This window comes from Suricata suricatta, chromosome 9 (genome assembly GCF_006229205.1).
Source record: "Suricata suricatta isolate VVHF042 chromosome 9, meerkat_22Aug2017_6uvM2_HiC, whole genome shotgun sequence".
NCBI lineage: Eukaryota > Metazoa > Chordata > Mammalia > Carnivora > Herpestidae > Suricata > Suricata suricatta.
Window position 1 is genome coordinate 82,178,683 of NC_043708.1, and position 25,694 is coordinate 82,204,376.

Sequence of the window (25,694 nt, forward strand, 5' to 3'; positions counted from 1 at the left end):
CCAGGTGCCCCAAAAGTTTAATTTTCTGTCACAGAAAAGAAATTCAGAGCTAGGCAGACCAGGGCTAGTTTTGTGTGTTCACTGTGGATGGCCGGAGCTCCAGCAGCCGTGCTGGACCAGAAGGCAGACTTGAGGATGGCAGAGGAGCTGAAAGGAGCCTGGGTCTCTGATAAGAAATAGAGAAATAAGTTCCTTCTATCTTCTTTAAGTAACATTAGCTTATGATCTTTGATTATGTAATAAAGAGTAGGGGCACCTGGGTGGTTCAGTGGGTTAAGCGTCCCACCCTTGATTTCAGCTCAGGTCATGATCTCACAGTTCCTGAGATCGAGCCCTGTGTCAGGCTCCATGATGACAGTGTGGAGCCTACCTGGGATTTTCTCTCCCTCTCTCCCTCTCTCTCTCTCTGTCCCTCCCCTGCTCATATACACACACTCTCTTGAAATAAATAAATACGTTAAAAAAGTAATGCTAACTGGCATGGAATTTGAATACATGAATCAAGAAGTTAGGAAACTGGTTTGGCTAGAGCTAAAGGTTTGAGAATTTTCAAGATAGAAGTGGCAGGTGAAGTCCTGGGTATAGATGAGTTTGCCTAAGGAGAGTACAGAGGAAGCCGAGAGGAGGGCTGAGGCGAGCGCCTCCGGGAATAACAGCCGTTCACGGAGAGCAGGGGACGTGAGACCAGAGGAAGGGCTGGAACATGGGAAGAAATCCAGGATGGACGGTGTCCAGCAAATCTGGCCCCTTCCTTCTAGGAGAAGACTGGCTGGCAACCTTTAATGCGTGCCCTGTGTGTACACAGCTAATTTGGAACTTTCCCTTTGTTTTGCAAGGCTCTGTTTTTATGAAGCCCTCCTACGTGGGACCAGGAGGAAGCTCCTTGAGGTGTGGGGTCAATTGTTAATCATTTTTATTGTCCCAGTGCCTACAACAGTGACTGGCATGTAGTGAGAGGGCGATAAATATTGCAGGCAGAACTGAACTGAACTGTTGTTGGCAAGGAAGCCGTGGGAAGGGAGGGTTTCAGGAAAGAGGAGTGGTCTGCGGTGCCAAATAATGAGAACAATCAAGTAAGATAAGGCCTGTAAAGGGCTGGTGCCATTTCGCTCAGTGTATCTGGTAATTAGGGCATTGGTAACCTCGGGGAGGAGTGTTTTCATGGGGAAATAGGGACAGAAAACGTCTGCTGTGGGACCGGCTGACTGAGCGGCACGGCGGTGCGGTGTGCTGGCCGCCCTCTTGGGGAGCAGAGGGGAGACGAGCAGGGAGGGACACGGGGGGAGAAGAATTTCATCTAATTTTTTCTCTTTAATTGTATGACAGACAGAGAGCAGGGGGCCTGAGGAGGGAGCCTATCTGGCCTCCCCTCCACTGTACCCTTGCCCCGTCAGGGTCGATGACACTGTCCTTATCCCTTATGCGGTCCTTGCTCCTCTCCTGCTCTGTGACGTCGCTGGCACTGTTTCAGAAGTGAAGTTACTATTTAATTTCTCAAATTCATATAAAAATCTTGTCCCCCTCACCATGCCCTGCCCCAATTCAAATCTAAGTTCCTGGAAAGCAGAGGCTGTTTAGCAACAGCTGTGCTCCGTAGGTGCTCGGCTGGTGTCGGCTGCCTGTCCTTCCGCTAGCTCAGTACTTCCTGAAAACCACCTGAGCCCCAATGGCACCAGGTGGCGAGAGCTGGTGTCCCATTGGTTGCCGACACGGCTTCCTAAGAACAGAAGAAATGGCCTTCTCACGACGATGGCCGTGGTGTGGAGAAGCCCAGGCAGGGACGAGTAGGGCAGGAGTCAGGCATGTTTTGCAGCATTAGATAATGAATGAAGATGAGTCAACAGCATTTACCCACATGGCCATTTTATTCTGTGTTCAAATAATATAATGATTTTATAAGCCTCACGCTTTGATGAACCGAAGGCAAGGCTGCCTTCACCTTACAACAAACAGGTCTTGCAGCATGGCCTATTCTGCTAATTTAAGGAGAGCCTGTTTGTCGCAGATGGAAAGAAAAGATGTCAAAGTGGAGGCTGTTGGCTGCTCTGGTGCGGGGGACTGGTGGCATCCGAGGTCAGCATTATCTGGTACGGACTGGTTTTGCAGGTCTGGAAGCCTTGTTTACCAGTGGTTCAGGGGAGTTGATTAATTCCTGTTTTCAAGGCTTACAGGGGAGTATGGTGTGAGTCCACAGGGCTCAAATTTAACATGTGTAGCCATTACGGGGATAGGGGTCCGGGGTGGGGGGAGGACAGCAGAGAGAAGGTGAGAATTTCCTTAAAATGCAGCCTCTGCTTCGGCAGAGCTGGGGTGGGACCTGAGGTTCTGCATTGCTAACCAGTGGGCCACCAAGGATGTATTTTGGAAGTTGATTTTTCTAAACTTTCGTTACCTGTCATCACCCATCTCCCAACAATCAAAGGACTACCTAGGGAGCATAGAAAGCAAAGAAAGAGGGCCCCATCTTCCATGTTTGATGGGACCAGATGCCTTCCTGGGCACACCTTCCATCAGCCTGGGCATCTCAATGGCTCAGGTTATACAGTTCTTTCGTCAGATTCCCAGCCTGATGGGAGACCTGGATACTTTGACTGTGCTTCTGTGTCCCAGGCCTTTCCCTGGTGATTTATCTGCCAACCATCTACAAGGATAGGCTTCTTCCCCAGGCCTAACCTAGTCCTTTAAGAGTTGATCCTTCCTAGTTTCATTCTTTTGGGGGTGACTCTCCAAGAGGTGGGTTGTGTTGGCCATTGTGTTTACATGATAAATAAGAGGAATCCCATTTAGAAATAAATAATCCCATCTGGGAACCAGAAAGGAGGTGATAAGAGAACTGAGCAGTGCCTCTGGGACAGGTTGGTTGGCAAGTGCCAGCCTGATGCCTGACTCCATTTACCTACTCAAAAGTCCCTCAACTGCATCCCAGATCCTTGTTCCATGAACCTGAGCTGCAGACTGGGGCTTTCCCTGGCATTTCATTGGAGCTGGGTGCTCAGATGAGGCTGCGTGGTTGGGATCCCAGGAATCACCAGTCCTGGGGCTCTGAGTGGCTGGAGGGGGACCACCGAAACCCATCAGTCACCTGTTGGCTTTTTGTTGAAGAGACCAGGATATCTAGTGTTCTGTCTAGATCTTCTAGCATCATGCCATCTATTAATACCCTGATTCATAAAAATGAAAGCCATAAAATATCATAGCCTATAAAAAAATCACATGAGCATAACTGCCTGAAATTTTAAAAAGGTATTTTTCCAGAGAACTCAGAGTGGTCCTCAGGTTCCCTTGTGCACTCCTGGAGGCTGTCCTTGCCAGGAGGCAGAGAGGAGGAGAGTCAAGAGGGCTTTGAGCTCCAGTGTGCAGGCCGAGGTTTCTTAGGAGCCAGCCTCTCCTTCAGGCCATGCTTCTATTCTCCACACGTAGGGCATGTGTGGGAGCCTGTGGCTAGTGGGCGCTCTTCCCTGCAGGGAAAGGTTTAAACAAATTCCTGTGGGTATACAATCCCAAAACATGTCTGTGTATTATTTTCCCTTTTCTCCTTTCTCTCTCAACTTTTAAAAATGTTCATTTCTTTGATAGAAAACCTGGGCCAGCCTGCCTGCAACCCTCACCAGAGAGCAGAACAGGTGTGTGGGCCGCTCAGCCCTAACGGGCTCTGTGCCTGTGACCATGGGGGCAGACACAGGATTGGTGAGGCTCCCTGGGACTTAGGAGGGACACTGGCTCTTCAGGCGTTTCTTCTTCTCCACCACCAGTCTCAAGCCCTGAAAGAGCTTGTCCTTGTTATTCAGGATGTTGTACTCAGAGAGCTTCACCAGCTTGTCAAAGGCGGCCTCTGTGTATGTCAGCTCCTTGGTGGCATATGGAGTTTTGGGGCCATAAATGTCAACGTGGCCCTGCTCCAGCTCCTCGGGGCTTCTCTCTACACCTGGAGGCAGCAGAAGGACTTGCCATACATGGAAGGTTGTAGAGACTTGTTTCTGTCTCTCCCCGTGGCCTGTCTCAGCAGACACAGGCACCCACACCTGCATGAAAACGTGCGCACACATGCACACACACACACACACACACACACACACACACACACACACACACACCTCTGAGCTCCTCAGGGGCAGGGCTGTGACTTATACATCTTAGGGTCACCCAAACATGACACAGCACCAGGCACACAGCTGGATGTCAATAAATGCTGAATGACTGCAAGAGCAGAGGATGGCAGTGCTTGCTCACAGAGGTGCTTTCTTTCTTCCCAAAGCCAAGGTTCGCTCAGACTAGAGCTAAGCCAGGCTTTCCTGTTGGTAAGTCAAAAGACTGCACAAGTCTAAAGATAAGAGCTCTTGGCGCAAGGCCAGCAGGTGATGGGAGCTGAGCTGAGGCAGCTTACCTGGGGCCTTGTACTTCTGGAAGGTGTCGTTGATGAGTGGGAAGAAAAGCACGATGGGGGCATCAGGTTCTTGGGAGTTCTCGATCAGGTAGCACTCCTTGAGATTTTCGTTCTCCTCTGGCAGCTCGTGTTTGGGGAAGGGGATGTTCTGCACAGAGCAGTACTCACAGGTCTGTTTCATGGGCTGGAATATCACAGGAGGACATGTTTGAGTATAAGGAGGGGTGGGAGCAGGTAAGAAACATGAACTTCTTAGATCCAGCTTCCTGATTTCCCCCGCTAACAGCTCAGGTCTCCAACTCCTCTGCTTATTTGCACTATTTTTAGAACAAAGGGCCTGAGGCAGTAGTGTGTGTCCAAATGCAAGCTCCTTCTGAAGGTGGAAGGAAGCCTTGTCAATGATGCTTCACCCAAACACAACCTGGGTAGATGTGGGTGGCAGCCTGAGGGTGACTGGAGCCACACCAGGTATAGCCTTGCCTGGCCAGGCTCCTGTGCATGCGCATGGCCCTTGGAACTGACAAAGGGCCGACTCTGAAAGAGCATCTTTATAAACATGATGTCACAGAAAGAGCAGTGGGCCCAGAGTGTTAGAATCCCCTTCGCTCTGCCCCCTGTTCTAAACTCACTAGCTGTGTGATCATAAGCAAGCCACTTCTGCTCTCTGTGCCTCAGTTTCCTAAACATGTAACACGGGAATAATAGCAGTTGTGTCATCTTCCCAAAGAGCTGGTATAAAGATCGGGTGGGAGCATGTGTAGGAAAGCACGTTGTTACTCATTTACAAACTGAAGTCATCATCATTGGTGTCATGCTTTATCATCGGTCTATACTCCCCTTTCCTGGGCTTCAGGATAGGACTCTATGAAAGTAGGCCAAAAAACAATTTCTTTCCCTTAAAAGGCCAGAACTTTTCAAAGGTAAATAGAGAAAAATAAATAAAAACTTCTGGTCCTGGTTCTTCATATAATTACGTGGAGGGTCATATTTCCGGGGGAAAGGGGCAATTTGATTATTTTGAAAAGAGAATATCATGAGCTCTTGAAATGGTACAAAACTTTAGAGTGGATCAGACTCTATTAAGGTTATTTTTAAAACGTTTTTATTTTTATTTTTTGGCAGCTGAAGAATTGCCAAATACAGCAAATGCTCAGATAATAAAATTGCTCAGAAATAAAATTAGAATTTGTTCCCTGAGTCTACTTAAACCTCACACTGCATGTGAAGGCCAGCGGGCTGCCCTCCCCTGAGGTTTGGACAGCTAACCTCACACCAGGCCTAGAAGCTCCAGTTTCTGTGATACTAAGTCCTTGGGCCTGTGGGAAATGCGTGTTCTCTATTTCCCAGTTTCATGGGGCTCATTCAGTGCCCCAACTCAGAAGGGGCACAGCACTCTGCTCACACAGCAGCCTTTTTCTGCCACACTTGCCTTTGTCTGGGACCCAGCACAGTAATTGAGGTGGATGATGAGGTCGACTTTTCTTTCAGGCCTAAGGAGGGGCGGGTAGCTGGAGTTGACAAAGAATGCAGTGTCCAACAGGCACAAGTGGTTCACGGACCCCGTCAGCTGGTTCGGGAAAGTATCTAGCACCGTGTCTGAAAGCCAAGATTTCTAGTTACCGTCATGCACTGACACTATGATCCCAAAGGACGGCCACAGACACCTGGTAGGGACCTAATGCCCCACCTGGAGCTCCTTCCCCTGGGCCTGGCCCTCCCACTCTCCCACCTGCAGCCAGCATGCCCGGTGAGTTGCAGTGCCCTGTTGGGGTGGACTGATGGAGAATGGCATTATCTTGGGGTTTTTGCAAGTTTTTTTTATGGGACACACATAGAAAACCCACTCTGACGTAGCCACGGACCTTGTGAGGCTACAGGGGTGCAAGAATACACTATAAGTCAGTACAAACCCTGGGCTCAGAGCCAGCTGTACTTTCTGCCCTGGAGAGTAAGAATTAAGATCTTTAGGCCAGGCCAAAGCAGCCATTTGCAGGCTGTGGGCAAGTAAAATACCAAAGATGGAGGCAAGTCAGTCTTTGAGCCTCAGCAGAGCAGGGAGACGCACTGAGTTGAAATCACATGACTGGGGTGCCTGGGTGACTCAGCTGATTAAGCATCTGGCTTCGGCTCAGGTCATGATCTCACAGTTGGTGGGTTCGAGCCCCGCATCAGGCTCTGTGCTGACAGCTCGCTCAGAGCCTGGAGCCTGCTTCAGATTCTGTGTCTCCCTCTGTCTCTGACCCTCCCCTGCTTGCGCTGTATCTCTGCCTCTCAAAAATAAATTAAAAAGCATTAAAAAAAAAAAAGAAATCACATGACCACAGTTAAGAACTGGCTCTGCCACTTACCATGTGGGGTGTTCTTGAGCGGGGCCATCCCTGCCAACCTCTAAGGCACCATTCACACTGAAAGGTGCTCCCAGAGCACAACTAAAGAAACTCAGGGCCCACACTTCCCTACCAGGGTCTCGGCTTCTATGTGCTGAAGTTGTTGTACTGAGTCAACTAATTAAATAGGAGCACCGCTCCACTTGCCATTCACAACCTCACCAAACATGGAATACACCCCGGGAGAGATTGTCACCTCGATGAATGTGGTCAGGGGGATTTTGTCACTCTTTCTCCATGGCAACCTCAGCATGCACTTCCCCTTTATCCAAGGAGAGGCAGGCAGCCAGGACGGGTTACCTCTCCACGTGGAGAACTGGCTGTTCTGGAGGTAGTCGGTGTGCAGCTGCAGCCCCAACAGGAAGTTGTGGAACTCAGACACAAAGGACCTATAGGTGAGGATGCTGCGGAAAGTATTGGACAGCCAGGACCCTGGGATCACCACTGCGGTGTCCAAGACGTTGGCCTCACATTTGGGGATTTCAGGCAGGAGTGGCTCATCTTCTGCACGGGAGAGGGAGGATAGAAAGCCAGTCAGGTCATGAGAGCTGGGGTCCCCAGATTGCCCAGGTGAAGCCGTGCATTGTTATCTTGCACCCAGAGGTCAGACACTATAAGTGTAGTTCACACCTTCCTTGCCTAATTTTTAAAGCCTTGGCCAGGAGGACCCAGGTGAGAGAATAGGGGAAGGGTAATGGAGATGAGAGGTGATGAAAGGCAGGGGGAGGGGTCCCTAGAAAGGACAAGAAATCTAGAAAAGCCCCCTTTAACTTTGCTCATAGATCCCTACCCCCTTAGTTCTTCTGGACATTGCGCCACTCTACCAGCCCTCCCCCACCCCCGGTCAGGCCAGAGCTGGCCCCTGAAGCTTGTAATAAAGCCGCCATGGCTCTGCCCTCCAGGCAGGGAAGACCTAACCCTAGTGCCTTCTCATCTCTGTGAACCAGAGACGAGGCTGAAACATGTGGCAGGTGGACTGGTCCTCAGTTTGAGATCCACCCCTCCCCTCACTGCTCAACCAAGAGGGGAAGCCAGTGGATCACCCACCGATGTCATGTACTCGCTCCCTTGTCCACCTGTGGAAAAACTCCTCTGAGGTATGGGACAGATTCCAGGCATCGAGCAAGTTCAGGGAGAAGATGCTGCTCCATAAGCCTAGGGAGCAAGGCCAACTGTGAGCAATTTCATCCCAGAGCCCCCACCCAGACACTGAGCGTTTCTACCTTGGCCTTGATGTTCCCTTTCAGTCGGGCTGCTCAGGAGGTGGGATAAACTTTGATTTCCCTCACTCTGCAGCGCACCCGGACACACATGACTGATGAGGGCATGCTGGCAAATGCTGGAGAGTCTCATGCTCAAGGACAACCCAAACTGGCAGCAGCACCCAGGACAAGATCCTGGGGGAACAGAGCAGGCCTCCCTGTCACTCGTCTAATTCAAAGGTGGGGCCTGCTCAGCATGGGTGGGTGCCTGCCCATGAGCTTCAGATACCAGGAGTCACCTAGCATGTAGCATATCCTTGACTCGGGGATCCTCTTCATCAGCCGCCCCATGAAGAACTCGGAGCCGAAGAGCTCAGAGGGGATGAAGGCGCCATACTTCTGCAGGCCCACCTCATAGGGGGAGAACTCGCACCACTCTGCACACGAAGCCACAGGGCAGGGTGTCAGCGTCAGGCTTGGACAGTCCTGCCCGGCGCCCCCATCACTGCTCCTATGGGTCCTGAGCCTTGGGGTGCTTGGGACAAGGAAGCTGCAGTTCCCCTGAAGGGCACAAGGGGGCGCCTGCGACCAACTTCTGCTGGCCAGGCAAGACTCAGCTTTGCAACTTGCAATGGCTCATTTGCTCCACCAAACTGGATAAAAGGAGACCACAACTGACCTTGAAACAGGGCAGGTCTCTAGAGTCTCTCCTTCTGGGCAGCTTAAGAAATATCTAGAACCCCTTTGCTGTCCCAACAAACCTCTGCCCCTAGAAAAGCCACAAGACCCCGCCAGCCTGATCCATCTACAGAGAAGGGGTAGTAAAGTCAATTTCTTCAGCTGTCAGTGCAGTCTTTTGATGTACGGGTTGGGTGATGGGGTCTGTGTGCTGAGTACCTTTGCTTGCTGAGAAGGGACCCCCTTATAAATTTCTAGCCACCAGTGTTACCTCTGAAATCCTGGTTGCTTACATCATCCTTAACATTGATGGTGAGGTAGATGGGCAGAGGGTTCTGGCCCTGGGACAAAGCAGCACGCTGATCTGACAGTTTGCATTCATTTCTCTGTGGGGGAAATGAAATGGTTAAGGAGAAGAAGCAAAGCAGTCTGAAGGCAGTGCAGAATAAGGGGACAGTTTGGACCTCCAGCAGGCCATTTCCTGGCTCCTGAGCCCACCAGGCTGCAGTGTAGGTCTCAGGTCACACCAGCCAAAGCTTCTCTTTAAATGTCCCCGTAGAATGTTCACCCATGCTTGGGCTATTCACCATCCCAAACATAAGGATGGGAGCAGGACTGAATCTGCAGTTCAGCACTGTCCCTAGGAGACTCAGGGTTCTCCTTGTATCTCAGGGACCAGAGAATAAAAACGTAGGGTGGAAAAGGTCACCACTGTTCCTCTTCATTCCCATCATTTCCACCCCACTATAACCCGAGCAGGTCCATTCTTCTTATCTGCTTGGCATGTCTCTCATAAAATTTGTTTGCAAGGGGAAAAAAAGCTACTTAAAAAAATTAAAACAAATCACTTGGAAACTGTGCACCAGATGGGCCACAGTCCCTCTTAGTCCCCAGAGCTCTGTGCTGCAAAATCAGAGTGGGAGCCTAAGGATCAGCCAGGGCCACAGGCCACTTTCTGAATGAATCAGCCAGTACAGACAAGGCCAGGTGAGGTCTTAGAGGCCCAGGCTCTGACCCTAGACCCTAAGCAGCTGTCTGCTGGGTGGCCATCCACGGTCACTCAAGTGTGTGAAGGCCACTGAACCCGTGTGAGATGGTAAACACATTTGTGGACAGACAACGCTTGGGCCTCCCTTGAGAGGCAAACAGGGTGCCTGTCATAGTGGCCCCAGAGATCTGCCCATTGCAGAGCCGACTGTCCTGAAAGTAGAGAAAACCATAGTCTCAGGGAAGAGCCCAGTCCATACTTATTGTCAAGGGGGCCCAAGGGAAAGGAGCTCCTGCTTTGGCCAGAGCAGAAGAGCACAGACCTCCTAACATCAACCCTAAACTTGCTTTCCTGGGAACCTGGGCTCCTCCCCACACCAAATGCTAGGCAACATTCGTACTTTTGTTGTCAGAAGCCTTGGTGCTTTTCCTCCTTATCACATGGGGCACTAAGTAGAGTTATAAATATTAACTATTGATTATTGATATAATTCCCATTTAAGGAACAGCACAGAGCAGGACCAGAATTTAAACCACATCCTGCCTGAATCTAAAACCCAGCACCCTCAGGCTCTGCCTGCATCATAAGGACAGATTAGATGGCGGGTTATCAAGAGAGGAAGGGGGAGTGGGACCCATCAAAAGCTGTGAGTGCGGGGCACCTGGGTGGCTCAGTTGGTTAAGCGTTGACTCCCCATTTCAGCTCAGGTCACAGTCCTAGGCTTGTGGGATGGAGCCCCAAGTTGGGCTCTGAGCTGAGCATGTAGCCTGCTTGAGAGTCTCTCTCTTCCCTCTGCCCCTGCCCAACTGGCCCCTGTGTTCTCTCTCTCTCAAAATAAATAAACATTAAAAAAAAAAAAAACTAAAGGAAAAACAAGCTAGGAGTGCCTCAGTTCTGAATCCCCATTGCCTAGCAGTTCCTGACATGCAGGAGTACTTAATTTTGTTGAAAGAAAAAGATAAAGGAATGAATGCACTCTGAAGATGAGGTTCAGGTCATCCTTAGTTTCTCAAGTTGTTTGGGTTTTCTGAAAGAGGGAGCCTCCTAGAAAATAACTTGCTGTCCTTCTGTCTGAGGCAAGTTCTATTTTGAATTCAGAACTCCTCAGATACCTCTGGGAGCGGGGCAGAGAACCACGGGTCTGGGTAGAAATTAGGTGGGAAGTTCTGCTTTAGGGCCACACAGCAGCCGAAGCTGGCTTCTCCCCAGGGCTTGTATGGCTGAAAGGGTCCGGGTGTCAACTGAGCTCACCCTGATGTCCAGGAACACAGCATCCCCTGGGGACGCCACTGCTTCGCCACCACCAACACGGTTCTCACAGCGGCTGAGAGCCCGGACACAGACTGCTTCTCTCCTTGGGCACCCAGTGCTCAGATTGTTAGATCTCAGGGCAGGAAGGAAACTCCTTGGGCCCATCATTGTGTGGTAGCCATGAGGAGCCCTGCAGATCCTCAGCTAAGGGCCTCAGCTGCTATGCTCTGGAATCCATGGCTGAGTTTGTGCTGGGGCCACGTTTGCCATTGGGCTGCTTCCAGTGGGTGACTGAGAACAGCGGGGATACTGAGGCCCATTCATACCCATGGAGGGCATCTAACTCCTCTGACAGATGACTTGTCTAGAGGACTCTCCAAGGGCATTGCCGAACCTTCCAGACAGCAGTCTGGGATGCTTCCACCCAGCTCTTCCGCCCTTTTTCCTCTACTTGGGGTCAGACTGTATCACAGGACAATGACTCTCGGGCCTCGTCCAGCTCCCTCCCCATTTTCTCTCATGGTGACTTCAGCATGGCCTTCAGAGGACACGCTGCCTCTCTGCAGGACCACACCTAAGCCATCCCCACCCCAACGGTCTCATTTATACTCTAAAAGGATGTGGGTGAGCAATCCCATCGTCCTCCCCCATCATACACTTGGGCACCTCATGCTTCCTACAGTCCAAAGATGAACCTGCAGGTCTAACCTAACTTCCTTCTGCTGAGATGGAAGTCCAGACTCCCCCTCATGAAGAAAGAGCTGGACATTAGCCAGGGTAGGCAGGACCCCAGAAGCAGCTGAGTACCTACCTCATCCCCCAGACAGGCCTCAATCAGCAGGCCCCAGAAATCTGTAAAGGTGACTTTGTAGCCTTCCTGACTGCGTTGCCGAAGCTCCTCCTGGAATTTGCAGAGCTGATCTGGGAATAGGGCAGGCATCTTGTCCTTGACAACATGTCTCCGCGCCTCAAATACGGCAGGCTCCAGGTTTTTGGATGACCAGTCAGGGTCACGGTACAAGGTAGCCATGGTCCTGGAGACAGACAGGCATGGGGAGAGAACTGAGTCATCCCTGGTCCAATCAACACCAAACCCTGGCCAGAGAGAAGGTGGACAGGTCATGGGAGAACCTGACCCACCAGGACAGAAGCCTGGAGGAAAGGCGTGACCATTATTATTCATAGTCACAGTGGGCCACCCTTTCCTGACTGCCTACCACACGCCAGGTTGAGCATGTTGCTTAAGAATGAAAACTCTGTGGGCGCTTGAGTGGCTCAGTTGGTTAACTATGTGGTTCTTATTTCAGCTCAGGCCATGAACTCATGGTTCATGGGATCGAGCCCCATATTGGGCTCTGCATTGACAGCATGGAGCTTGTTTGGGACTCTCTCTCCTCTCCCTCCCCCTCTGCTCCTCCCCTGTGCACTCTCTCTTTTCTATCTCTCTCCCTCTCTCAAATATATATAAAATAAACATTTTAAAAAAGTGAGGATTCTGGACCCAGGTCTTCCTGGTTCAAACCCAGACTCTGCCACTCACTAGCTGTGTAATCTTGGGCAAGTTATCTAACTGCATCTCACATCAGTTTTCCCATCTGTGGAATGGAGAGAATTACGATAATTGTACCTAACCTCACAGAGTTAATGTGAAGATGATATGAGTTCATGCAATTTAAAGTGGTTAGAACAGTAGTCGGCACAAAATAAGTGCTGGGTCATGGAGTGGTGAGGCCAACATTTGAACCCAGGTATGGCTGATTCCAAATCCTCGACTCTTTCCAGTCTGCCACACTAATTCCCATAATTATGATGCTGGCTTAAGATTTATTTCCCCTTCTTTATTTTTAAAATTTTTAAATACTTATTTATTTTTTAGAGACAGAGAGACAGAGCATGAGCAGGAGAAGGGCGGAGAGAGAAGGAGACACAGAATCTGAAGCAGGCGCCAGGCTCTGAGCTGTCAGCACAGAGCCCGATGCGGGGCTCAAACTCCCGAACCCTGAGATCATGACCTGAGATGAAGTCAGCCGCCTAACCGACGGAGCCACCCAGGCGCTCCTATTTCCCCTTCTTCTTATCTTATATGTGGGCAATGGAAAAGGAATGAAACAAAGACAGGGATCCCCTCAGCCCTGGGTCTCTGCCTCCTCGTAGCCTGGGCCCAGCTTTTCTGTCTATGTCAGGACAGCACCCAGGAATCCCGTATCCTATGGGGGCGCTTGTATGTGGCTTCACTCTTGTCTGAACAGTGGCCTCTTCCTTCACAGACCTTGTTTCTGGTCTGGGAAGGTGGGGGTTAGTCAAGAGATTTCATCAACAAAAAGCACCCTGCTCTCCATAGATTCACTTTTGCTTTTATGTATTTAAAAAGTTTTCAAAACCATTACAAATGATTGATTTAAACATTACAATTTTTTTTTTTTTTGAGAGACAGAGCATGGGTTGGGGAGGAACAGAGAGAAAGGGAGACACAGACTCCTTAGCAGGCTCCGGGCTCCTAACTATCAGCACAGATCCTGATGCAGGGTTTGAATTCATGGACTGCGAGATTGTGACCTGAGTTGAAGTTGGACAGTTAATCGACTGAGTCACCCAGGTGCCCCTAATTTAAACAAATTTTTTTTGATTTGACTGATTTTAAAGAATATTTCCCAGTGCTTCCCCAGGCCAGGAGACCCCCCCTCCCCATTCCCTTGCTCGCTTCCCCTTAAGTTCCTCCTAGTCTCGTGCTTGGTCCAGCAGTGCCAGGAGGACACAGCTTCCCTTCCACCCTGATGGAAGCAGGTTTATCTCCTTAATGTACCACCCACGGGCAATGCCAATAAATGTCAGCTATCCTTCGGTCCCATCTGGGCCGAAGCCTCCAAGTTCCTGACGCACCAGCAGCCCTTGAGTTTCCTAGGGCAAGTTCACATCCACTGCTCCTCCAGGATGAGGGACCCAGCTTGGGACATTGAGGGCTCAGATGCCCATCAGTCCCTGACAGAAGATGCAGTGGTGGCAGTTGTGGGGCCCCTGCCACCCTGGACCAGCGCTGTGTTGTGTCATCATTGGGCCTCTTCCACCATAAAAACATTAAAAATTATGTTTTATGATTGTTGTATAAAAACAAATACAATAATGTTATGTAGTAAAACATCTCCTTCATCCTAGAAGTTCTTCTTTTTTTCCCAATCTTAAAAGAAAGTAAAACACTTTTGTGGGCTTCTACAAGCACTGCAGGCCCTAGGCACTGTGGCTCCTGTGGAGAAGCCGATGTCATGCTGGCTGACCTCACCTTGGGGGCCTCACTCTCCTGGCTCATCAGCAGAGAGCAAAGAGGTGGGAGGAAGTGGCCAGGGCAGAGAGAGGCGTGAGGATGAGAGGGGCTGGCTTGTGTGCAGCCAGAGCTGGGCCAGCTTCCCCCAACCTCGGAGATGTGGCTGCAGAGGGCACTGCATCCTGGCAGGATGGGGTCAGGGGCAGCAGTGGTTCGCTCACAGCTGCCCACTGTGCTCCAGAGTCCCCGCCGCAGCCTCAAGCTACTGGGAGAACCTCTCACAGCTACCCTCTGGAGTCAGTACTATCGTTATCCTGACTTTACAGATACAGAAACTAAGACTCAGAGATGTCAAGTCCCTGCCCAAGGTCACACAGCTCAAAGTGGTAGAGCTGCCAAATTTTTGGGAGTCACTCTACTTTGGGGTGGGGAGAGCTTCCCTAGGCCAGCCCATCTACTGCTTGCTCTGGGCTCCAGCAGACAGTGGCACCCAGCTCCTTACCAGGTGGCCCCCGACAGGCCAGTGATGTAGCTGGCACAGTTCAGGATGTTCAGCTTCTGCAGCCCCAGCAGGTGGCCGTACATGGCGGTCATGGATCTTGTTCCACCGCCAGTGGCCATGATGGCTATCAGTGGTACCTGGGAGCATAAAGAGGCAGACTGTTGAGGCAATGCTGGCTAGGAGATGACATGGAGTGACAGACAGAAGCTTAGAAAGAACAGTGGCAGAGGGATAACTGGCTGGGAGGCACTGGACGACCTGAAAAAGGCCTTTCAGAGTGAAGGGCCACCTGGCAGGTCTGAATTAGATCTTTGCTCTACACCCAATAATTGGTGAGGGTCTGAAGCCTCACACAGTTTGCTCAATCAGAGCATCATGGCCGGAAGAGTTCTTAATGCTATTAGTCTAGTCCTCAGTTAACAGATGAAGACACTGGGGTCCAGAGGGCCAAGTGACTTGCTGGAGAACCCAGCTAGTGTGGGATTCCCTAGTGGTTTCCTCTGGAGAGGGAATTGATATTAGGACACCAGGCCCAGACCTGCACACAGTAGGTGCTCAGTATATGCTATCTGTGTACCAGCAGGAATCAATGAATTCTTGATATGGGAAGGAGCAGGGGTGTCACCTCTGGGTTTACACAGGATTAAGATGCCCTTGCTGTTTTTCCCCAAAGATGGGAGAGTGGGGGCTGTAAGATCCCTCTGTCGGCTTGAGGCCCATCGCACCCCTCCTCAGGCACGAGGTCTCCATCCTCTCGCCCAGGGTCAGCCTCAGGAGTCCGCACTTGGAGGATGACTTGCTGCTCAGGGGTGTGTGGGCCTCAGTCCATACCAGTGAGGTGACACAGGGCTCTAACAAGGGACACTTTCTGCCCCATGGGAAGAAGCTGGTCCTGCGAGGGGAAGCTGATTCTCTGTAGCTTCTGACTGCTATTCGTTCCTTCTGGGAGGTTGTGCCTGTGTGCATATTTGAGGGGAGGGAGGACTGAAGAACAAAGAGCCTAGGGCCTTTTGGGTGGAGATGCTAGGGCCATTCTGTCCCCATGTAAGGCACCTCTGGCTCTGTTAATGCATGGGGAGGGGCAGCTGGGGCTCCCGTCTTTCACTCGCTGCTTTGCCCTTCCCTCCCTTTGCAAACACACAGTTGAATCACCTCCAGCACAGCCCTCAGCTGGGCAGTGTCAAGGCCACCCTGGGGCAAAGGAGGGCTTGGAGGTGGCTGGCAAGGGGTAGTATTGAAAGACCAGCTCAGTTCAGAGAGGTACTAACCTGGGCCGGCAGACCTCCGCTTACCCACCTCGTCCGAATGCAGGTCCTCCTCCAGCTGCAATACCTGTTTCAGTGCGTCGGCCACCACCACCTTCCGCTTCTGCAGAAACTCCAGCTCTGCCGGGCACAGGCTGAAGCCCAGCCGCACGTCGAGTGGCTGGGGGCTATGGGAACAGAGGGCCTCAGCTAAGTGGGCTATGAAGAAGACATGGCTTTGGGGTCAGTTGGACATAGGCTTGAAGCCTGGTTATTCCATATGCCACCTCTGTAGCCTTGGGCCTCTGCTTTCTCATCTGTAAAATAGGGTTAATCATGCTTAACTCCCAGCACTGTCTTCAGCACTTTGCGAGACTGACAAACGAGAAAGCCCCTAAAGCCTTAGGTGAGGCCTCTAAACAGGTCCTCAACAAAATCAGGGACTCATCAAAGCCTTGGCCTCTTCGGCACGATGTGGAAAGTCCAGAAAGGCTTCCCCCAGGTATCTTCTACAACCTGAGGCCAGATGTGGGCAACAAGGAGCCCTGAGATCCTTGTGGCCAATCCCTGTGGTCCAGGCTCTACAGTGAGAGATCTCCTGCGGAGCTCTCATTCTCTGATAAGTTCTTCCTGCTCCTGGAGTTAATACTCCTTCTGTGTGTTTGTGCAACTGACAAAAACCCTTCATAGTCAATGTCACCCTATCATCCCTACAGGTCTGCAAGGCGGTGCAGCAGGAACTGCCTCCGCATGTCCAACAGTTGCCTTATTTTTATCACATCCTTGCCCTGGACAAGTCCAGGCTCCTGGCCTGGCAGTCAAGACCCTACCTGATCTGTCCAAGCGCACCTTTTTCCACTTCTTGGAGGGGGTCTGTTGGCTCTCAGAGCCCAGAAGCAGTCCTAGTTCTGAGCCTCTGTGCAGCCCTTGCCTTCACCAGAAGCTTTCTCCGTCTGTCTACTTACATCTCCTGTGTCCTCCTAGGTTCAGCTCCCCAGGCACTCTGGATGAATGGACCTTGGCAATTTCTGACCTAAGTCTTACATAGTGGCCTGAGTCACTAACCAGATCACATGTCCCGGAAGGCAGAGCCTGGGATCTCCGCCGTCATGTTTCCTCCATGTTGAGCATAGTCTTATAGACAGACACAACTGTGAGGAAATAACTCCTTCCTTGGCCTTGACAAAAAATAAGTAACAAAAGAACAGCAGTTGATATTTGCTGAGTGTCCTCCTTGTCAGACAGATCACTGACTATTTCACATGTGTTCTCTGGGCACCTGTTCACTGAGTCCTCAGAGCAAGGCAAGAGTGGATAATATTCTTGGTTTTGTTCCAATTTACAGATGAGAAAAACCGAGACCTAGAGAGGTTAAATAACTTGTCCAAGGGCAAATTGCTAATCAAATTATAAATGGTCACTTGATACTTGATAAGGGTGCCAAGACAATTCCAAGGGGGAAAAATAGTCTTCTCAACAAATGGGACTGGGACAATGGGACATCTACATGCAAAAGAATGAAGCCAGATCCCTATTCATGTTGTATATATAAAATAACTCAAAACCAGTCATAGATCTAAGTGTGAGAAATATAAGTATAAAACTCTTAGAAGAAAACATGGGAGTAAATCTTCATGACCTTGGATTAGGCAATGGTTTCTGAAATCTGATACCCAAAGCACAGGTGACAAAAGAAGAAATATACATACACGTAGGCTTCACAAAGTTAAAAACGTCCTTGCTTCCAAGGACATTATCAAGAATGTAAAAAGACAGGGGCGCCTGGGTGGGTAAGTCAGTTAAACGTCCATCTCTGATTTCAGCTCAGGTTATGATCTCATGGTTGTGAGATCGAGCCCTGTATTGGGTTCTGTACTGGGCATGGAACCTGCTTAAGGTTCTGCACATGCATGCCCTGTCTCTCCCTCGCTCTCTCTCATTCTCTTTCTCTCAAGATGAACAAGAAGAATGTAAAAAGACAAGCTCCAGAATAGGAGAAAATATTTGTAAATCACATATCTGACAAGGGACTTGTATCTGGAATATAAAAAGAACTCTTACAACTTAACAATAAGAAGCAAATAACCAACTTTAAAAATGGGCAAAAGATTTGGAGAATAGACATTTCTCCAAAAAAGATCTAAAAATGGCCCAAAAGCTTATGAAAAGATGCTCAACCTCTTCAGCCATCAGGGACATGCAAATCAAAACCATATTTCACCCCCTGGGATGAATGAGTCCAAAGGACAGACAGAAAGAGGGTACTTTACCAGGGTGTAGACTTCATGTGTAACTCACAGTTCTCACCCTAAGAAATGAAAGATGAACAGCTTTACAGAGGTGACAACTTAGAGCCAAGCGTTCCCCACCAATGAAGTGGTCTCACCCTGACTTGACTCAGCACACACATGGGCACACACATGCACACGCACACACTACCCTTGTCCCCTCTTCTGGATTCCCTCTGCGATCCTCCACTCAGCCTCTATATGTTCTCTTTGGCTCCACACACTGCAGCCTGCAGCCCCACAAAACTCCTCTGTCCCACCTGAGAGACCCCCACACATCACTGTCCCCAGGCTCTCCCCATCTCTCTGCCACAGGAGCTTCAGGCTAAGCTGCTCAGGGGCCCCTTCTCACGCCCAGGCCCTTACCACCGGCAGGGTCACCGTCTGGCCGTCGGGAAGGCAATCGAGGGGCTGGCAGACAGGGCTGTTGTTGTGCGCACAGCAGCAGCAGAACTGGAAGGAAGGACAGGCGTGTTCTGTGAGGGGGGGTGAGGCACTCCTCTGGCGGCCCCACCAGCACCAGTGCCCTACGCCGCCCCCATTGCCACCGGCCTGTACCCCACAGCTCCACTGGCTCTTGGGCACTTCCACGTGCATCCGGGGCTGGAAGTACTTGGGGTAGTGGAAACAGGGTGGGTTTGCGCAGCCAGGATCCCGGCAGGACGAGACGCGCTGGGTGTGCTCGAAGGACTCCTTCACTGTCACCAGGAGGTCCTTCACTGGAAGAGAAGACGAGAGGCCTGAGCCCCTAGTAGACCCTCCCCCCCCCGAGCCTGGACGAGGAAAATGCCGAGCCGGAGGAACCCAGGACAGGAGTTGACAAGCATCGAGGGTCCAGGTTAAAATGCATCAGAGTCTTATTCTGTAGGGCAGCACAGGGCCCAGGAATCTGCAATTAACAAGACTGTGTGATGCTGACAAACGAGGTTCCCAGAGAGCCCTGAGATACTGAGTCCTCTGGACTGGTCCCCCTGGGCCCTGCTTCTGCAGGTCACCCTCCTACTACATTGAAAGCAGGACCTCACCGCACCCCCAGTTTGGGGCGTGGGTCTTTCCTCCCTCCCTCTGCCGGGTCTGTGTGGCCAGACTGCTGTCCTCTCTTGGGACAGGCCTGGAAGACTTGAATGGGTGAGATGGGATGCAGCGGTGAACTAGAGAGTCTTGTAATTGCTGATCTCTTTGGTCCCTGCTAGTCATAAAATGCTAGGATCTCTATGAATTACAATCTGACCAGAGGAGGGGTGCCTGGATGGCTCAGTTGGTTAAGTGTCTGACTTTGGCTCAGGTCATGATCTCACAGTTTATGGGTTCGAGCCCTGCATCAGGCTTTGTGCTGACAACTAGCTCAGAGCCTGGAGCCTGTCTCCGGATTCTGTGTCTCCCTCTATCTCTGACCCTCCCCTGCTTATGCTGTCTCCCTCCCTCCCTCCCTCTCTCTCTCTCTCTCTCTCTCAAAAATAAATAAAAATTAATAAAAATTAAAAAAAAATAATCTGACCAGAGGAAGGGGTGCAGCTAGAGGGGCCCTGGGTGTTATTAGTGACCACCCAGCCCAGGAACCACTGGTCTGGCAGGCGCGCAGGGCAAACCAGTGTGGGCACTGTGGGCAGTGCTGTGCCACTGACCTCAGCCCAGGGCGCTCGTCAGGCCTGACAGGTTCTGAGGGTCATGTGGGTACCTGCTCTTTCCAGAGCAGAGGTGGGAGGGGCAGGTTCATGACCCCTGAGGGTGAGGTGATCCCAAGGAGCCCCAGCCAAGCTCAGTTCTGACTGAGCCCAAGGCAGCAGTAGGAAGAAATGCTACCTGCCTCCCCACCTATAGAAGAGGGGTCAAAGGACTCACTTTTCCTGCTCTTCTTCTGCCTCCTGGATTCTGCCTGAACCTCTAGGCAGGAGACCTGTCGAGACTGAAACAAAGGAAAGGAGGGTCAGTGTGAGCACAAGCGGCCCCCTCCCTCTGCCAGGCCAAAGGGAGGAGATGAAGAATGAGGGGATAAATTCAGTGCTGGGCTGATTTTGGGCTGACTCTAAGGAATGATGGTGCCGACCCCATTTCCTGAGCCCAGCCAAGGATTGTCATTGCATTAAGAGATGGAGTATTTGAAAATGAAGCTGTCCTGAAAAATCTAGGATGTAAGGTCACCGTTTACTGGGGGCCATGTTCTCAACTATAGGTCAGGGATGGAACCTGAGTGATTTGGTCCAAAATAAAAAGAGGAAACATTCTACTTGAACTTTGGAAGTGAAAGCTTCCAACAAAACAGTCTTCTAAATTCCTTTGCTACAAACTCCCAAAGGCTGATTTGGTAGGGGGAGAGATCTCTTTGAATCCTGAGACTTTAGATGCATTTAACTGTAGTGTCTGTACCAATAGCTGAATTATGAAAATCTTTTAAATACCTCTATAATTACAGAGGAATTGGAGCTGTGGGGAAATGGGGCAAAGACCGATGCTGGGAGGAGGCTGCTTCCAAGTGAGGCTCCCAACGGGAGGGGTCATCCTCATGGGACACGGGATGCTGGGCCAGGGTGATGGATGCCCCAGCTCCCCCCTCCCCAGAAGCAGGGGCCCAGTCCCTGCCCCACCCGTCCAAGCGCCCCATTGTCCTGCTTTAGTTAGTCTGACTCCAGGCGGCCTCTGGAACAGGGGCTCAGGCTCTGTTCCCCTGGGAGCAGCAGCCATATGTGACCTCTGGAGCTACAGGAACCTGGAAGGACAGTTACCACCAGCACGCCATTGGTGACGAGGGTCTCAGGTGGAAAGGGACTGGAAAACAAAATGAGAATTTCCGGTGAATTCTATCATTCTTGCCTGAATGATAGAAACACCTCACAAAGGTGTTGAAGAACCTAAATAGGGTCAATAATGAGAGAGCAGAGTCTCCCCAGTCCTTACAAAAAGCAGCTTTAGAAACATTAGATCTGTGGATCGTTAAGGAGGAAAGTGGCAAACATTTTAAATAGGACAGGAAAAAATAAATGTATAGGATGGAAGGAGAAGAGTTCCTTTTACAGGGATAACGGTTCTTTATGCCCGGCTGTAGGAGCTCTGAGGATAAACAGGTAGCAGGGAGGGGCCTGAGCTCACCCACTGCAGCAGATGTAAATAGTTCTGGTGGCAAAAATGACCCATTCTCCTTTCTGTGCTTTATTAATTCATGCATTTAACAAACATTTCTGACCCAGCCAGAGAGGGGCCTGGTGAACATGAAATGTCTTCATGTTATAAAGCCAAGAACTTACAATTAGTCTAGGGGAGTCCACAGCTCCCTTGCCAAAATTAGGCCCGGGATGACTGTGTCTTCAGATTGCCTCTTACTGCCAATTTTGACATGGCTCATTTTGCGAGCTACATGGGATTTTTCCCCCTAAAAGTCTTGTTAACTTGAGAACTGGAGGAGAGAGGCCAGATTTTCTTCAGTGGGAGACAGGTGATTTTGTCAATCAGCTGTTGATGGGAAATGAGGCAGCCCAAAGAGTTCCAAGAGCCCCAAGGCAGAGGCCTGTTGGAGTGGAGTGTGGTAAGCCTGCTTGTTTCCCTCTCCCTGCTCCACAGGAGATCCAGGACAGGGGTGCAGGGGTGCTCAGCCAACCAAGGCTATGGAGAGGAGTCAGCTGCCCGTTCTGCCCAATCACAAGGCATGCTCCCATCCTGAGCAGACTTCCCCCCTTCCCTCCCCTTTCCCTTCTCCCCTTCTCTCTTTGTCCTCTTCTCTTTCCTATCCTCCAGCTTTGGGGCCTAATTCTACTTGAGTTCCCAGCACAGTCATATCTTCAAGACCCTGGATCATTTTCCTAATTGAAAATGATGGAAAATAAACCCATATTTTGGGCCTGAGCATCCCCTTCCTGTGGTTCTAGAGTTGAGTGCAGAGGGGGACAGGCTGCTTCAGGCCAGGGTTTGGGAGAGTTTGTTCTAATAATTTGGGGTGGAGGAGGAGATGCCGTGGACCTGACCTCTTTCTCAGCCTGGCCCCTACAAGGCGCCATCATCATGTGGCAGGAATTCTTCTCAGAGGCCGCTCTCAGGAATGCAAGGGAGCTGAGGAAGGCAATTTGGCCAGAATTCTTAATCTTTGAAGCAATAGTGATGTCGATAGAATAGGATCAGGAGGGCTAGAGCCCAGCACCTACAGTATTTAGAAGCCCTCAAGAGAGTCTGATGCACAGTGTGGGGTGTCAGGAGTAAGACTGGAACAGGGGAGGGCAGCTTTTAAAAAGGCAGACCAGGCTCTGAAATGCCTGTGCCTGGAGCCACTGGGGAGTTAGGACTTTTGGTGGGTTCCTGCAGGGCTGGGGCCTACTCACCTCTCCTCCAGCAGGAACTCTACCTCCAGCTCTTCCACGCCCTGGCAGGGGAATAAAAGGAAGGCAGCTGTGAGCTGGGGCTATATCTGTCTTCCCCAGAACATGTCCCTCTAGCTTCTACCCCCAGCTTCCCATTGTTCTCCTGGCTTCCTAAGGGGTTGAGCACCTGGGGCAGGAGAGAGCTGAGCTAGTGTCCCCAGCAAGCTCAACTCTGAAGGATAGGGGCCCCTCCCTTCAGCTATTCCTTCCCGCCTCTTGTATACTTTCAGAAAGTTGTGACTTCATTAGACCTTAATTTCCCTTTCAGAATGTAATTCAAGCAAGAGCAAAGAGACTCATTCTCTGCTGTGTTCCCAGTGCCTGAAACAGTGCCTGTCCCATAGTAGGAAATAAAGTATCAGTTGAATAACTGAATTAATAATACCCTGGTCTTTTCCAGCTCTTTCTCTGATTTGCAGCTTTACTCTTCTTTTCCCTCATCTGTCCTCTGTTCCCTGGGCCACCCCGAGAGCAGGACTCTGGGGGAAGAAAGGGAACCAACATTTGCTACATCTCCATTTTGTACTGGAAACAGTGCTAGGTGCCTTAATGATGTCTTCCCATTTCAATACCACAATGACCCTAAGTGGTAGGTACCATCATTGCCATTGGATAGATGAGGAAACAGAATACAGAGTAATTAAATAAATTCTGCAAGGTCACACAGCTAGTAAGCATAGCACTGGGATTGACCCAGAAGTACTATCTTTTCCTGACTTGGCTACCAGAGAGAAGCCCATAGAAGGGCATCATGGAAATAATCAGCTCTCCTCATGAGGCAGAAGGCTGAGGAACTGGACACCTGCACCCACCTCTGGGTTGAGTGGGAACTTCATATGGGTTTTCTTTCGGAAGCAGAGCTTGGTGAGGTCATAGAGAATTGTCAACAGGTGGTCATTTGGGGTCACTGTGTCTTCATCACAGATGCTCAGCTCTAACACGTTCTAGGAGAAAAGGAAGGGTGCAAGCCTGGTTACTGTGTTCGCAGGGACTCGTTCCCTAGCAAGGAGGTAGGTCTGAGGGCTGGGGAACAGCATGGAGGTCCCTGCTCAGGTATGACAGACATTTTAGAAAAATGAACTCAAAGGTAGGGATAGTATCTATACCCTCCTTCCAACTCTCTGAAGACTTCCTGATCCCTCTTCTCTGATTCTTCTGTAGAATTTTGCTCTTTACCAAGGCTGGGAAGGGGCTGTGAGGTATGAGGGATGTCATTTCACCTGGGGGGATGGTGGAAGGGCAGAGCAAGCAAGACTCTTGCCAAGTCATAGACTGTGTTTGGCACTGGGACCCCAGGAGTTGAAGACAGCCCATTAAGTACTAGAAAACCCAATTCAGGGAAGCTAATACCTTAACACTCCAGTGGGGGTAATGTGACAGGTTACAAGGATTCTCATTGTTGGTCGCCTTGAGATGAAGTGTTTGAACTCCAAGGTCTTAGGAGTGGTCCCAAAGTTGCATGTTAAGAGTTGAACAGCTACCCTGTCAGCTGGCTGAACATTGAGGTCAGTGGTTTTGGGTGACATGGATTAGCCTTGGAGGCCTCTTGTTCCAAGGATCCTGGGAGACGTGAATTAGAGCTGGGTTTGCCTCTTTGGTCCCTATTAGGTGGACATAAGGTGGTCTGGAGGTTCCCTACTGAATGAGATCTTCTAGAAACACAGACCCCACAACTAATCCCACATATTCATATGAGCAGTCCCAGAGCTCTTTAGACAAAGGAAGTCCAACTTCTGATTTCAAGATGGCAAATTGAGCCCATGCCAAAATCCCTCTTCCTTACCCAAACTATAAATATGATAGAAGAGATATTTTCATAGTAACAAATGTAAAGCCCTTCTTGAAAGTAAAAAGGTCTCATCATGAACCAGAAATAAAGAATTGCCCTAAAATATGGAAGCAATAAGCTCGAGATGTCAAGCCTCAAGTGTCCCAAGACTGGGGCTGATATTTTCATGATGAAGCCTAGTTTGCTTTAAGAGCACTCTGCTCAGGATGCTCAAGAATTCCCCCGTAGGAGATGTGAACGCAACTTAGAATAACGATATATCTGAGGAAGGCCAACACCATGAAACAACAATTCAACAAAGGAAAGAACAGACACTCAAGGAATTAGAAAAAATAAAGCCTTCTAAAAAGGACTTAAGACAGGGAAAACCCTCTGGCTGAATTAGACTCAACTTAGACCTAGTGAATAGAAAGGCCTTTCCCCTCCATGCATTCCCCTACTTGGAGCATGTTCTGAAAACACACTCAGTTTTGCAACAGGGACCACCAAGTTCCATTAATGATTCGGTAGAAGAACAAGAGAGGAAGGAAAGAAGGTAGAAAGATAAGTACATTCAGAAGGACAAACATGAGGCAGGCCTAATAAAGGAGTGGGTGAGTGGGAAAATGCGTTGCGAGGAGGAGGAGAAGCAGGTGGGAGGAAAACAGACATAAGAAGGACACATAAGCAAACAGAAGGACAAGCAGTTATGGAGGGAACAAAAAAACAGGCAGACCTGACAGGTGTTGTCCTCCGAGTCTCACCTTCACTTGGCTCTGGATCTGGAAGCTGAAGGTTTCATTCCACTCCGGGTTTGGGCAGTTGGAAATGGTCCTAGTCCTCAGCCTTTCACGAGAAGCAGTAGGCAGCCAGAGGCTCACAAAGCAGTCTGTCTGGCTCACTGTCCAAGGAAGACAAGAATTGGGGGAGAAGGTAGGGTATCAATTCAGGGCCAGAGAGGAGAGTGTAGAATCAGATGGGAACTTCTTGCTTGAAGTTTGGGTCTGACTGTCCAGAGACCTTTGTCCCAGAACCTCAAGAAGGCAACAGCCTGCAGGCTAGAAAATTCAGAGGGGGATTCAAGTCCCACTGATTGCTCTCATGGACACTGATGGGTTCTGGATCTTTTCTAAAGCACCCTAGCTTTTTGAACAAATGCTTGCCAGACTGGGATAAGGTATGGCCACACAGTTTTTCCTCTGTCAGGGGAAGAGCTGAAGGACCAGCCCCACAGAATCATTTATTTATTTATTTAATTTTTAATAGTTTATTGTCAAATTGGTTTCCATACAACACCTAGTGCTCTTCCCCATAAGTGCCCTCCTCCATCACCACCACCTCTTTTCCCCCCTCCCCCTTTCCCTTCAACCCTCAGTTCATTTTCAGTATTCAATAGT

The 25,694-nt window shown here is 50.2% G+C and overlaps 1 protein-coding gene and 1 long non-coding RNA gene across 2 annotated transcripts in view; one reads left to right on the forward strand and one right to left on the reverse strand.

Annotated features, from left to right (window-relative positions):
- Positions 1 to 1,798: 1,798 nt before the first annotated feature.
- Positions 1,799 to 25,694, reverse strand: part of PLA2G4E (phospholipase A2 group IVE) — a 55,748-nt gene continuing 31,852 nt past the window's right edge. Inside the window, exons 4-21 of the mRNA XM_029952594.1 lie at positions 25,062 to 25,198; positions 23,342 to 23,473; positions 22,491 to 22,531; positions 20,907 to 20,949; positions 20,026 to 20,089; positions 18,742 to 18,902; positions 18,550 to 18,636; positions 18,166 to 18,203; positions 15,948 to 16,083; positions 14,652 to 14,788; positions 11,702 to 11,924; positions 8,923 to 9,037; positions 8,273 to 8,410; positions 7,819 to 7,926; positions 7,072 to 7,275; positions 5,814 to 5,980; positions 4,385 to 4,568; positions 1,799 to 3,925 (exon numbers count right to left, since the gene is read on the reverse strand). Coding sequence (XP_029808454.1) covers positions 3,705 to 3,925; positions 4,385 to 4,568; positions 5,814 to 5,980; positions 7,072 to 7,275; positions 7,819 to 7,926; positions 8,273 to 8,410; positions 8,923 to 9,037; positions 11,702 to 11,924; positions 14,652 to 14,788; positions 15,948 to 16,083; positions 18,166 to 18,203; positions 18,550 to 18,636; positions 18,742 to 18,902; positions 20,026 to 20,089; positions 20,907 to 20,949; positions 22,491 to 22,531; positions 23,342 to 23,473; positions 25,062 to 25,198 — 2,336 coding nt within the window. The 3' untranslated portion in view covers positions 1,799 to 3,704. The remainder of the gene's footprint in view (positions 3,926 to 4,384; positions 4,569 to 5,813; positions 5,981 to 7,071; positions 7,276 to 7,818; positions 7,927 to 8,272; positions 8,411 to 8,922; positions 9,038 to 11,701; positions 11,925 to 14,651; positions 14,789 to 15,947; positions 16,084 to 18,165; positions 18,204 to 18,549; positions 18,637 to 18,741; positions 18,903 to 20,025; positions 20,090 to 20,906; positions 20,950 to 22,490; positions 22,532 to 23,341; positions 23,474 to 25,061; positions 25,199 to 25,694) is intronic.
- The window catches only part of LOC115302659, a 25,481-nt gene continuing 23,211 nt past the window's right edge, over positions 23,425 to 25,694 (forward strand). The window contains exon 1 of the long non-coding RNA XR_003913576.1: positions 23,425 to 23,539. This is a non-coding gene — a long non-coding RNA (uncharacterized LOC115302659). The remainder of the gene's footprint in view (positions 23,540 to 25,694) is intronic.